A 15,014-nucleotide genomic window follows, 5' to 3' on the forward strand; every position below is an offset into this window, starting at 1 on the left:
CGAGAGAAGGAGAAACACTCAAGGTTGGGGGGAAAAATTTCCAGTCTCACTAATGTAGCTCCAGATCCTGTTTACAGGGGGGTCATGTGATTATGACCTAAAGGACAACACAGCCAATTAGAGGAGAGCTCTGAACTTGCCAGAAACTTCTTGGTCTGCACGCTTCAAATACTGTCATGGGACAGGCCGATGTTGTAAGGTCAATTCAGTCCCTGAGCTACACGTTAGTAGGTATCGTATCAAACTAAAAATTAAGTATAAAATTCATATTACACATGTGCATACGAAACCTGAAAGCCTATGCAAGAAGGTCATAGGACTATCATTTTTCCGACCATAAATCAAAGGAACATTTAACAGAATGGCAAGTTTTAAACAGAAATCAGCACTATGAATAATTACGTGGTAAAAGCAGTGAACTCTGTTAATACCCCTTACCTCACATTCGGTCCCGGTGCAAATTTATTTATCATGTAAACCACTGCACTATGCTCATCTAATAAATGCTTGCTCAGGTTTGTTGGTTGGGCTTGGTTTTGATTCTGATTTTTAAAAGGAGGATTCTCACTTCTAAATCCTATAAGATGACTTGAGCTTCACTTTCTCACTCTCACAGGGACTATCCTATCCATAGGGATGACACTGGTAAAGGACGTTACTAATCTCTCTTCTCTGCAGACCTTGGCATTTGCTACTGATCTAATATTTTGAGGGAAGAAAGGAAGAGTACAAGGAAAAAACTACGTAGCAGTCTTAGTTTAACATAATGCATTTCGAACAAAAAGGCAGCTATTGATGTTAAAAAGAAAAACTTCAAGGTCCCCATTTAGAGTTAACCACCAACAGTTGTATTAAAAGGTCATAGATGCTTTGAACAAAACCTTTGCCAAAAACCAACAAACGTCCCTGGTGGGTTCCCCCGCGCCCCATACCATCAGCGCTGCCTTTCCCAGCGTGAAAGGAGATGTTCATGTAAGCAGTCCACACGGCACTGGCTCTGCAATAGTTCTAAGAAGCCAAAGAAAACTGAATTTCGTAAGCCAAGAAGACCCAGCATTGTTTCCGTTTCTGTTCTTGCTACACGTCCATCAACGGCACAAAATGACTCCAGACCAAAGCAACCTGTGAACTAACCAACACGGCCAGGCCCGGGTGCCGCCACACACTTTCTCGAGGGTATTCTCAAGGTGCTTCTTATCCACTTGCTAGGAAACCAAGAATTTTGACCTTGATCATAAAGGTCTGACCTTTACACACAGGATGCTCAGAGACCGTTTTGGTTGGGTCTCACCAGGACTAAGGGAGCTAGTTCTTCTCATGAAAGGTGAATCAAAACAATCTGAGGCAGGCAAGGAGGAGAAAAGGATCCTACAGGCTCAACCAAGGTGGCACAAAAAGAAAATTTACCATGTAATAAACTTCAGCTCATCATGGTCAATTTTCTTTCCCAAAGGCCTTTAATCTGATTTTATTTCCATACAACCCATGAAGCGTGTAGTACACAGTGTATAGACTTACAAAGTGCCACCTAGGCTGGCTATCAATGGCTTAGCATTTCACCCACAAATACGTCAGTCAAAATGAAAACTCCAATCTCTGAGCCTTACCGTTACACATGGGTGTCCATCTACTTAAACTGAGGCAAAATAAGGCAAAAGACACAGTTTGTAAAGGCAACTAAACGAAATGTCAGCTCTGCTCTAGATCTTTACCAAAATGCACAGACATACACTTATCACCACTTTAACAAAACAAAAGCATTTACTAGGGTCACTTCTAGATGGGAAATTTGCTACCAGAGCCATTCAGTATGCTAGGACTTAAAGGGCTGTGGCTAACAAAAGTGATTTTTTTTTTTATGATGCTCTCCTAAATGAGACCTATACTTATTTAAAATAGTTTTGTTACATAACCAGAGGTGCTATCATCTAAAGTTATTACTTAAAACATATTACCTACTCAGTACTTTTGGAAACCAGACTCCATATTAACCAACCATGGAAAATTAAATCAAGATCTAATTCTATAATGAAGCTTAACAACAGTATTAGATGTCAAAAATAGGGAAATAAAATTGATGTCAAAAAAACTGAAATATCATGACTCTTTGGCCACAAGGTCATAATCATTTTAATTTGAATACTAATTTACCTTTAACATATACTAATAACAACCCCTTATCTGGATAAGGGCCAAAAAGTAACTGTCTAATAGAAAAACAACAAGTTCCAATAGCTGGGCAAGATATGGAGTTTTATTTTAAAAACACACAAATTTCATCCTCTTTAGTACTTAGATAAAGAAGATGAAGTTGAGCTTTCTCTCGGCATAAAGGGCTAAAAGAGAATTCATTTAATTTCAATCTTTGGAAAGACTCGGTTACATCCTCAGAAGATTCTCCGGGTTTAAGTTTTCAGAATGTCACACTTGCACATGGGGCATGTCCTATGGGCTAAGAGCCAGGGGTCAATGCATGCCTTATGGAACACATGTCTGCACGTTAAAATACGTACTACGTCTTGGGGTTTGTATATGTCAAAGCAAACAACACAACTGTCCTCATTTGGATCTAGTTCCTTATCGCCTTCCTTGAGCACTCGCAGTTGAAGCTGACCAATAGCTTTCTTCACATCTGCTTTCATCTGTCTTCGCCTCCTGGTGGAAGAATTGGGCACTCGGGGTCTCCAGGCACAGTACAAGAAAAGGTAGGCCACGGTGGCAGCCAGGAAGGTGAACAGGGACATGACATAATGGCTCAGCCACGGCATGTGCATGCGCCCCACTTCGATGATGATGGTCACGTAGACTCCTTTCTGAATCAAGTGCAGAAGTTCCATGCCTTTCAAGTTGCCTATCATCACTGCGACTATATTTTCCGTTCCCTGGTGAGACATGGGAAACACTTTGTTGCCCGTACCTGGGTAGTTATAGATGATCACCCCATTTGCTCCTTTCTCTGCTGCCACGTTGATTTTGTGTGTGAAAGTACAGCCTCCGCGTTCAATGAGGGCCAACCACGAGTGTGCCTGTTCCGGCCTGCTGAAGTTGGTCATGGGATTACAAGCATTCTGATTCCATCCTTCAGGAAGTACCACCGCACCAGACACCCTTTCCAAAGGAGAATGATTCCCGAACACTCCACTCTCTCCTAATTCCGATATAATCCGATTTCCCACCTGAAAGGTTATATTCAGGTGGGCTGTCCAAATGGATTTTCCTTTTGAGTCAGGAAGGCTAAGTAGTAGAAAGATGCTAAGCCTCAGCAGTTGAGATGAAACAGAACTAGGAGTAATTCGAAGTAGGCTCATTCCTCCATTTGCCTATTAACTGACAAACAAAAAACAAAACATCAACTGTAAAACAAAGACGCTAACTCCGGTTGTTGGCAGGAGATAATTAAAGCACATTTATGGAGAAAGGCCTGCCTCGGTCAAAGGTATGTTGCTCCTTCCAGCATTTTTATTTTGGGTAGACTGTCTTTCTTATAATGAGACAGAATAGCAAGAGTTGTTATTACTACAATGTGATTTCAAGAAAATTATGACTCCCTAATGGGGAAATTGTGACATCAGAGGTAGTTAAGCCAATCCAGTTGTTTATATTAGGGCACTGCATACTGAAATCCTATTGGCCAGAAAGCTACTTAGCAGAGACTCGTGGTTATACCAGAATCAACTCCAAAGCAATAAAGCAGTTCTTTCCCACCTCGGTGAAAAGTGAAAAGCTGCCTAATGCTACTTTATAGTCATTATTTTTCTATCTGTTAAGTGAAGTAGAAATCATTTACGTATCAGTACGTGTGGGTGGCCAGTCACCAGTCCTCATGCATGGTTCTATGCTACCCCATATGCTAATCCACGGGCAGTGGGAACGAATCACTCCCACTCTCTTCCAACATTAAATGCTTATCCCAGATTCAACATGAGGACCATAAACAGGTATGTTGGCAATGTGCAAGGCAAATTCAACTTTTCACTATAGAGGTTACTAAGAACCTACTATGTGCTAGGCAGACACTCAGCATGGTTCGTACACTGGAGAAGAAAACACACACCTACTATGTGAAGCTTACAATCTATTGAGGCCAGATTTTAAACACACACACACAAATGTGTAGCTATAGGTTGCAATAGCATGGCTCTGAAAGTAAAAGGGTAACAGGGGAATGAATATATAAGGAGCCAGACTTTGATTAGGGGGCCGAAGCACTGATTCTCTAAGGAAGTGTGGTGCTTAGTCTAAGACTTGAAAGATAAATCAGAATTGCCCAAGAAAAGAATATTTCAGGCAGAGCAAATGGCAGCTTCCAGATGCTAACACAGGAAAGAACGTAGCAAGTGAGAAGATGTGAAGCAACGTGTGTTTGACAAAAGAGAGTAGGAAAGGTGATGAGGGAGAAAGCAAACAGCAGTCAGTGTTCAGGACCAAGGACTGGGGGTTAGGTCCCAGGGACGAGAGAAACGCTGGAGGGTTCCAAGCTGGGAAGGCAACTTATAATAAGCATTTTACAATGTTGACCTGTTAACGAGCACACTTTAGTGCCCTACGTGGGAAGTGGGTCGGAGGAGGAGGAGAGCAGAGCGGTGAGATGAGCCTAAGTAGACAGCGGCTTGGAACCCCTGAAAGAGCAGAGACGCAGACAAGTCCGCAAGTTACTTCAAAGGTTGAATGAACAGTCGTGGTAACTGGAAAGGTCGTAGTGGGTACAGGAAAGGATGACCACAACCGTCACCAGTTACTACATTATTGTTGCAAACCATGCCACCTTTACTGTCTTAAAGATCCTTTAATGCTGATTTGCTTCTATTTAATAAAAATTTTTTATTTAAATTCAATTTGCCAACATATAGTATAACACCCAGTGCTCATCCCAAGTGGCCCCCCTCAGTGCCCGTCACCAAGTCACCCCATGCCCCTGCCCACCTCCCCTTCCACAACCCTTTGTGTGTTTCCCAGAGTTAGGAGTCTCTCATGGTTTGTCTCCCTCTCTGATTTTTCCCACTCAGTTCCCCTCCTTTCCCCTATAATCCCTTTCACTATTTCTTATATTCTCCGTATGAGTGACACCATGTGATGATTGTTGATTTGCTTCTATTTTAAATATTCACCTGAAGTCTGTTTCAAGGCTTCAATAACTTGGCAACACTCAAACATTTATTATATGCTTTATATGGGATATACTCTATGTCCCGGGCATGCTAGAACACCCCGAGGATACAAAAAAAAAAAAAAAAGGCAAGACAAAAAGGAATCAGAGGCATGTAGAGATAATTTTTTCATTTTGACAAAAACATTTAATTGTACCCCCTTGCCCATATTATTTAATATTCATTTTTAAAAATAAATTTGGAAACAAATTTGCATCATTCATACCATTTTCTTCAAGTGTCATTCAGTTCACAGCTGAACGGTTGTAAAGACATCGAAAATGCAGACTTTCCCCAGTTGCAGACTGAGTGAATTCCTGGCCTATTCCATTCACAGGGATGAAGCGAAGCCTTACTAAGAAGACTGTTTACATCATCACATTAGAGGGTGTTTGTTCAATCTGTGATTATTAACATTTGGAGGTAGGATTTTAAGAACTAATTCTGCAAGTCATGGGAGTAAGTGGTGCAGCATAAGGAGAACAGGCAATGGTATGGTAAGAGCCTCAGGCGGTGACCGACGCTAACTACACGTGTGAGCAAAGCATCCAGGATAAACTGGTCCAAACGTGACGTGTACACCCGAAAGTGACGTGACACCGCGTGTTCGTCACACTTGAAAAACACAATTGAAACAGATTTTAAAACACTGGAATTACCTTCTTCAAATGAGTTTATTAAAAAATCACAAAGTTGTGGAGATGTGCACAGCATGGTGACTGTAGTAAATTAATAAAGTATACTCAAGATTTACCAAGAAAGTAGATCTCAAGGTGCCCTCGTCTCTCTCTCTCTCTCTCTCTCTCTCTCTCTCACACACACACACACAGATGATAACCATGTGAGGGGATGGTGATCTGGCTTCGTTGCTATGATTTCAAGACAAATGCATGTATCAAAACATCACATTGTATACCTTGAATTTACACAATTTTCAATTATGCCTCAGAGTAAAGCTGGTAAAAATAATTATTTTAGTTTGCTAATTTTTAAGGGCAAAGAGTGTATATGGTAACTACATTTTGCCTTAAAACACATCTCAAAGCTCAAGGTTCTTTGTATGTTTGAAAAGACAGATTTGAAAAGTTCACTACCTCATTGTGTTTTTCTCACCATAAGGTGAAGTAGTTAAGGCAGTGACTCTAAAGACAAATTCAACCGCAATAAACGATCCTTTGCTTCCAACACAGTGGTTTCCAAACAGGGAACACCCTTCCTTTCCAAAGGGATACTTGGGCTATTTCTGGAGACATTTCTGATTGTCACAATGGGAGTGAGCTACTGGTATCTACTGAGTAGAGGCCAGGGATACCTTTAAACATCCCATATCATGCGCATGATAGACCTGTGAATTAATTAGCTGGTCCCAAAATGTCAACAGTAAGGCTAAGAAACTATATGGAACAGGCCTGGGAGGAAGAAACTACCCCAAAAGTAACTTCTCCATGATCAACTATCATATCTAAGCTCGTATCATGGAGTAAGTTTTTATAATTGACAAAAAAAAAATCTATCAAGAACGATGCCCTCACCCATCTCCATTTCCCATCTTCCTTGGAATAGAAACAGTGGAGACCTGCACAAGAGCCTATTAGTCCATGTAGCCTGATTACAAACTGCATCCATTTCATCAGGACCAGATCCCGAGTCTTTTCTCCTGCGTCCAGGAGAGCTGAAGAGAAAACAAGGGGGAGGGTGCATGGGCTGGGTGACTGGAGCTATTCTAACCTGCTCCTTTCACACCATGTATTCAACACGCAGACTTCTTTTTAAGAGCCAAGAATTAAAGTTTTCACTCTGCCCTCTGCAGGAGGACTGAGGGGAACTGAAACAGCCTCCTGTGGTTGGTTGATCCAGGGTTCACAAGCCCCCACTCCTTCCATCTTGCCCTCCTGCCTCCGTACGCTGGTCTTCCCCTTACTCAGGCTCACATCACCATCCTCCCCGGGGGCGGTCACTCCACCTGGCAGCAGGCAGCGTGACGGGCCACATCCAGATGCACTGAGACTTTTCTGCTTCTGTGTGTCTACGGAGGAACAAGGTTTAACAGAAACCCACCTAACTTGCCTCGATGGCACCCTGGCTAGCGGAGCTTCACAAAGCCACGCCTAACGGAACCCCCAGGAATCAGAGCAGGATCATGATGACAAGGGTTAGGTTAACCTTAGCTACGATCTGCTGAGGAGAGCCCGACCCCCCGCAGAGCACGGGGCGAGAGGGGCTGTAAAGGGACGGTGCCCCGCCACCGAGAGCGAGGTGTAGCCCGGAACGTGCGTAGGTAAACAGAGCAGCTGCAAGGCTCTAAATTCCCGAGTTTTACTTAAACAACCATTAGCCACAACAACCGTGTAGAACACACCACACGCTGTACTGATGGGAGCCACAGCCTGCGTGACAAGGACCACAACGTGGCCCCGACGCGACGGAGGGCGTCACCCCGGCAGGAGAGAGGGGTCACACACAGATAGGAATGTGCGCGTATACATCTAGACCCAGGTTCCAACTAATGTCTCAAGAAAGGTTATAATTTTCATTAAGTTGGGGGTGTGTAAAGCAGGTGATCTCTGTCCCTCTGCTGTCGGTCAACGTCTGTTAGGAATCCTCAAACTTCCAGGAATCTCTCCTCTGATGAGCGAAACAGTCCAATATACGCACACAGCACTGCCAAGGTACTAGCTCTAAGATACTGGGAATACTGGAGAAACTTCAATACACTTCACAAGTCGTAGTATCCAGGAACCCACCAAACACACTGGATTTGCATTTAATAAGTTTGAAAACTATGTAGGTTTTCTGCGAGTAATTAAATGCATCATATTGGGAACCGGCAGGAATAGAATACGGACTCAAAGTAGTTCACGGAGAACCACCAAAAAGCAAATAATGCTGATATTTTCTGAAAGCAGTTATCTTGTAAAACTAAATCTTAGCTTAAAATTTTCTGTTTGACTGTAAGCTCGAAAGTTCTCATAAACAATGGATTTTCTCAATTTCTCCCATTAGTTTATTACTACTTGCACATATTCTCAGATATATGCAATAAAACATTCTTTAACATAACAACGGACTTTCTCCTCTTAATATTTCTGAACCCAGAAAAAAGTTCTGAATATGCTACAGTGAAATACAGCAGAGTTTTAAAATAACATGAGCTTCTGAATTACCATGGAAGTCACATACTTTGTACTAGCTCAGGCCCAGATGCATGAAAACCACAAAATTTACTCAGGCTCTTCATTATCCTTTGTATTAACCAATTTAAAGACTTTCAATATCATTAAAGGCTCTAGTAATTAGGTATATTAGAGAAAACAAACAGCCAAAGCAAACACATTTTAAATCACCACATCACTAACCACGGTTTCTTCACTAATGTGAGCCAGTATTACTACTCCCCTCTGTTTACCTGCAGGCCTAACACTAAGAGTCAGAGGCAGGGAGAAAGTTTAGCTTGTGTACGAGCTCCACAGCTCCAGGGAGCCAGCACGACACCGAGGAAGGGGAATACTCGCATTTCTCAAACCCTTCAGAGCGCTGGCTCAAAAGAGCTTGCTTGAATGAATAACACGGCCACGTTCAACCACACTTGAGTGAATACTCTGCGCTGCTTTTGTTTGGCCTTCAAAATCATTCTCCCTGTGTACGGCTTTGCAATAGCATCTTATCTTATCTCGCATCATTGTTTCGCTCACCTTGGAATCATTCTGTTGCCAGAGCAACCTTTAGACAAAAAGTAATGAAGTTTACAGTGGCATTCCTGTTTGCTGAGACGGCCTGCTCTATCCGAAGAATAACACCCAAGCATTAAGAATGGAATATAAGCCTCTCCAGCCTAGTCCTCTTCCCTTTGATCCAGCCTCATTTTCTACCATTAGCAGTCCTGAATTTTATGCTTCCTTAGTTCAAACAGCTGACAGTTTCCCGAACTCTTACTGCACCAGTCACTATAGGAGACCTTACGCAGGCTTTATCCCTTCTACAAAACTGCCCCTATGACAGGGACACCGATGGCAAATGACACGACTGACTTTCTTCCCTCAAGTGAAACCCCTCGCCATGTGACTTAGCAGCTCCCTCCATCAGGACGTGGGATATATTTCTACACCCCTTGAATCTGGAGGGACCAGTGACTTATGTAGGAGAACAGATTAGAGCAGAAGTACTGATGTGCCAGTTCAGAGCCTAGGAGGCCTTATGCCCTTCCCTGGCTCCTCCTCTCTTGGAACTCCACCACGCTCAAGTAAAGAAGACCAGCCTAACAGACACAAGAAGCGACTTGCAGGAGACCCTAGGTAACCTAGCTGAGCCTACCCTCGATCAACCTACAGATAGGCCAACACACACGAGGGCTCAAGATGAGTAGGGATGTCTACGTGATCATAAAGACAGAGTCTAGCCAAGACCTGAAGACTCACCTAGTCAACCCTGGACTTCCGAGCAGTAACAGATACTGACTCTTATTTTGTAGTTTATGAAAAAAATGTCCCCAATATACAGGGTTTTGTGGGGTGGTTTATTATGTAGCAGCTGATATAGTTCTCTCCACAAAATTATCTTATCTATTAATTTCCTTGCGGGGTGAGTCTCAATCTCTCATTTTTTCAGTATTCATCCTCTACCACTGTATCTAGCACATCATAAATTCTCAGTGAAAGCTGAATAAATTGATAGTGTCATGATCCTCCATGTTCTAACCTACACTGGTCCTCATGCAATAACTGTATCTCTTTAGTTTTATCTTTATAAGGGTGATAATCTTAGAGTACAACATAGTTAGAATATGTAATAGAAAAGAGTTCACTTTTTAATTGTTCTGTAGACTTAATCCTCCAAACTGGATTTCCTATAGCCATACTTTAATACAAAGACAAACAAGCATTTAGAATATGACCAAATCTCAAAAAAAAAAAAAAAAAAAAAAGGGCAGCCTGGGTGGCCCAGTGGTTTAGTGCCTGCCTTCGGCCCAGGGCGTGATCCTGGAGACCTGGGATCGAGTCCCACATCGGGCTCCCTGCATGGAGCCTGCTTCTCCCTCTGCCTGTGTCTCTGCCCCCCTCTCTCTCTCTCTCTCTTTCTCCATCTCTCTTTGTGTATCTCTCATGAATAGATAAATAAATCTTTAAAAAAAAAATATGACCAAATCTCTTTAAATTGTAATGGGTATAAACCAAACCCATTTCTGGGTTTGTTCTATTCTGCATTCAGAATTCAAGTCAAGGTTCACATAACTAACACGGAAAGTAGTCGACAGAGCAAGAGCACATTACTAACCAGCCTGAGAAGTACTTCGGGAGAACCTTCGCACCGTACCCTTTGCATTAGGAAGGACAGAGGAAGGAGCTGAAGGTCTTCAGGGAAACACAAGATTAAAGACAATATCTGATGGTATGCTCATCTTTCTTTGATCCAAGGACAAAAGACATCTTAATACTGACCCTTCATTTAGACTAGAGTTTTGTTTGAAAGACTGGAGAATAAGTAACATACTCAATAAAAGGGAAAAAAAATACCAAAGCAGAATCTTTTGAATAAGCACCAAAACTTGTCCTGTTCTCTTAGTAGACTAGTCTGCTCCTGGAGTTAACAAGAGCCAATGATGGGGCCCAAACGAGTCATGAAGGTTGCTTTTGGGGCTTCGCTGCTTTAGAGTGGTTCTAGACCTTGAGGTCGTCGAAGGTTTCTGTGTGTTGCCTTCCCGAGACCAGTCCCGCCGAGCACAGTTAACTGAGTACGCTCTTAGCGGCCAGAAACAGCAGGGGAGAAGTGCTCAAGGAGATTTTCCCACTTAGATCAGTTCTATCTTTCCAATTCACAGGTCACAAAACCCTTCCTCACTTATGAGGTACCTGAATCCCTCCCGGGCGGCAGCAGACAATCAAGAGCAGGAGAGCGGAGTCATCACAGCCAACGCAGCTGCAACTGCGCGGAAGCCTCTAGCTGTGGGCCGGACCTGCCGTGACCCCCGGCCTAGCTGAGTGACGTGAGCCACACTGAGCCTCAGGTTTCCATGTGTGAGATGGGGAAGCGGCGTCAGCCTCCCGGCACCACGGCGGAGGATCAGATGGCCGCTGTCACACGTATGGGCAAATCCCCAAGCACACTGCTGGCGCAGCAGGGGCTCGCGAGATGGGCCTTTCCTCACCTTCCCAGTTCTACACAGCCAATTTCTCTCCAATTTCCACCTGATTTTTCTGTACTTTCAAAACCCATCTCAGTCTCCCCTTTGCAGTCTCCCCAGACAAAAGCACCTGCTCCTATAACACCCTGTTTTTGCACCTCTTTACAGTCAATCTTGCCATACGTCACATGCAGCCACATGCTTGTGTCTGTTCATAGTTTTGCTTGATTTAAAATGTCTTGTGAGGAGTAGTGTTAGCTTATTTTCATAAAGCCTGTTTCTTCTCCCCTTGCTGCTATACTAGCACAGGGACTAGTGCTCAGGGTCAGGTCCCTGTCAAATGTTTAACTTTCCAGGCATTTATTCTTCAAAATATGAAGACATGCCAACAGCTTTGGCAACCTCCGCTTCGTAAAGCCACCATTAAAAAAAATACAAACAGGCGATGATTTGACAAGTCTTCCCTCGGCTAAGAATGATTTGACAGCAGTTGTCCAGAAAAGGTTTATTTAATATCACAAGATCAGAGGCCATCTGTCTTACATTTTCTCTCCAAGAGAATTAATTCCATCCACATCTCTGTATCTTAAAATGGAATAATATACAGCCATAAACTAACAACTATTTCTAACGTAGAAGTAGAGTCTACTGAATTAAAAATCCTTTAGTCAGTCTGTATATCAACATATCTGTATCTCAAGTCATCCATCAAATGGTCATTATAAGAAAACTATATCAGATCAATTTTGTACATTTTAGCACCTCAAAGCCCTAAACCAGATCAGCAGTAATGCTGAAAACACAAAGTTCTAAATGAAATCAACTTTTTCAGGAACCCAGAAGGCCTTCTACTATCCCGAGCCAAAATGCAATCAAATTCTGCAATCCCCAGAAACCTGATTAAAATCCTAGAATTCTAAGAAAGTCTCTAAACTGACACAGAACATCTGGTATCACTTTCCTACATATAACATTCACTCCTAAAGACTAGAACTCTATTACATAAATGCCTCTTACTGTCACCAACTGAATAGCTATTATGATTTTCCATTAGAGAAAGTATTTTGGGATTCACAAAGGGGGCAAGAAAATATCTGATTATTATCCTAGCATGTATGACCAACTTCAAACAAAAGGTCCTTTTTCCCCTTTATATCCAGAGACCTCCCATAAAAACAAATAAGACAAAGTATTAAACCTTTTGTCCCACTCTCCCGCCCGATATTGTTTGCTACGCTGCAAAGGAGTCTTGTTTCACCAATTGCTTGTTACATTACTAACCCGCATCAAACTCCAGGAACAAGATTCAGGTCACCGATGACTCAAAACTCCACTTGAGATTTAAGGAAAAGATGTTATCACGGGGGGAAGCAAAGTGCTTGTGACATCCACATAAAGGACTGGCTCCATGCAAGACAGAGCCGAGCTGCGGCTGTTACGCTGTTTTCCTGAGACGGCACTAAGGTCGCCCAGGTGGCTGAGCTCCTGAGCGGCATCCCACGTGCATCGGGGGAGGGCAGCCGCTGGCAGGTGCCTGCCTGGCCGGGGACTGCGCGCCCAGACACGGACTGACGGCGCGGGGCCACGTCGCGCTGGAGGATAGGGGAGCCACGTGCAGGTGCGGCCGCAGGTGTGGGCTGGGGAAGGCGGGCGGAGCCGCGTGCAGGGAAGGGCCGGGGCAGAGCAGCCAGAGGGCCACCCACGGGGCCAGGAACCTCGGCGCCAAGTGCTGCGGGAACGGCAGGACCCCAAGTGCCCGGGCCCTGCCATCGGCAGCGCCAGGGGCAGCAGGCGTGGCTCCGGGGCGCCCGGGGGAGCCTGGCCCGCTCTGAGGCTGGGGTGAACAGCGTGGGAGCGGCAACCTAGGGAGCCCCCGGAGCACCGTGGGGACCGGCTGCCCACCTGCAGCGCGTCCCAGGGATGCGGCTGGAGGGACAGAAGCCTCCAGAACGGGAGCCGGCAGCGTAAGCGCAGGGCCGCCCGCCAGAACCAGCCTGTACCCACGCTCACTACCGAGCCGGGGGAGCCACCCTCGCCGCCGCACGGGCCTCCGTCTTGGCCGCAGCAGGTCCCCTCTCTCAGAAGACGGGCCCACACGGCGCCTCCTGACCCAGTCTGTTCGGGCAGCAGAGACGGGGCTCCTCTCACTAGCGTACCAGAGCACCCCAACACTCACCACACTCACACCGGGACCAAACACCGCCCAGGACGCCCAGAGAGCCCCGCGGGAGGCTGGCCCGGAGGAAAAAGCGGCGGCACATGGCACACGACAGCAGGGTGCGTGCGGCACACGCGGGGACCAGCAGACGCGGCCTGGGGCAGAGGGCGCGTAGCCGCAGGCACGACAGGGCGTCCTGTCCTCCTCGCCAGGCCGCTCCTCTCAAGAACACAAGCAGTAACGGACTTTCCTAATACGGAGAAACAGGCACAGAGACCCAGCAAAGTAAGACCGAGAAATGTCCCAAATGGAAGAACAGGACAAGCCTCAGCCGGAGACTAAGTGAACCAGGCGTAGTAACACGCCTGCTGGAGGATTTAAAGCAACGATCCTAGTGAACTTTAGAAGGGTGAGACAGACGTAACAGAGCTGAGGAGCAACAGAGACAAAGGGCTCAAGAGATGAAATGGGAAACACACTTGAAGGAATGGACGTCAGGCCGGAAGACAGAGGAACAGATTAATGACCTACAAGACAGAGTAACGGAAAGAAATTTGGCTGAACAAAAGAGGAAAGGAATATGCAAAATGAGAATAGATTTAAGGAACTCTGATTCCATCACTAAGGTTCATCGTCTAGGAGTCCCCAGAGAAAAGGACAAAGAAAAGGGGACAGAGAATCCCTTTGAAGAAATAATAACTACAAAGTTCCCTAACCTGGGGAAGGAAACCTATCCAGATCCAGGAGGCACAGAGAACCCCTGACAAAATTAACAAAAGCAGATCCAAAGACGTACTGTAATCAAATATCACAAAATATGCTGATACCGAAAAACACCAAAAGCAGCAATACAAAAGATGACTTGATATATAAAAAGGAAACCCCACGAGAAGGCTATCAGATTTTTCAGTAGAAAGATTCTAAGCCAGACAGGAGTGGAATGATATATTCAAAGTGCTAAATGGGAAAAAACCTGAAGCCAAGAGTACCCTATTCAGCAAGGTTATCATTCAGAACACGAGAGAGTTTTCTAGACAAAAAAAGCTAAAGGAGTTCATGACCACTAAACCAGCTCTACCAGAAATATTAAAAGGGACTCTAAGTGGAAGGGAAACCAAGTGACAGTATAAAGGTAGGAAACACAAAAGCAGTAAAAAATGGGTATTTCCATAAAAAAAATCAGTTAAGGATCTCATAAAATATATGACACCACACCCCTAAAACATAAAGACATTCAAATTTAATCATAAATTTAATACAGACTGCTATATGCAGATATTACATAATTGTTACATAAACCTAATGACAACCATAAATAAGAAATCACTAATATGCAAAGAATAAAAAGAAAGAAATCCAAATATATCAGTAAAGAGGGAAAATCTTCAACAACCACAAAACAAGTAATAAAATGGCAATAAATACACAATAATTACCTTGAATGTAAATGGGCTAACTGCTCCAATCAAGACGACATAGGGCGATGGAATAAATAAAAACCAAGACTCATCCCTACACTGCCTACAAGACTCATTTCAGACTTAAAGACACCTGCAGATTGTCAGTGAAGAGATCGAGGGGCGCCTGGGTA

The 15,014-nt window shown here is 44.2% G+C and overlaps 2 protein-coding genes across 13 annotated transcripts in view; both read right to left on the reverse strand.

The window, feature by feature from the left end:
• CADPS2 (calcium dependent secretion activator 2) overlaps positions 1-15,014 on the reverse strand; it is a 449,851-nt gene that overhangs the window by 310,418 nt on the left and 124,419 nt on the right. The gene's annotated exons all lie outside the window — the stretch shown is intronic.
• RNF148 (ring finger protein 148) lies at positions 29-10,063 on the reverse strand. The gene has a single exon (XM_072762733.1). It carries the CDS (start codon positions 3,306-3,308, stop codon positions 2,406-2,408), a length of 903 nt encoding a protein of 300 aa, XP_072618834.1. The 5' UTR covers positions 3,309-10,063; the 3' UTR covers positions 29-2,405.

This window comes from Vulpes vulpes, chromosome 7 (assembly GCF_048418805.1).
Source record: "Vulpes vulpes isolate BD-2025 chromosome 7, VulVul3, whole genome shotgun sequence".
NCBI classification, from domain to species: Eukaryota; Metazoa; Chordata; class Mammalia; order Carnivora; family Canidae; genus Vulpes; species Vulpes vulpes.

Coding starts and splice junctions, on each gene's coding strand:
- RNF148 (XM_072762733.1), bottom strand. CDS start 3,308: ATGAGCCTACTTCGAATTACTCCTAGTTCTGTTTCATCTCAACTGCTG.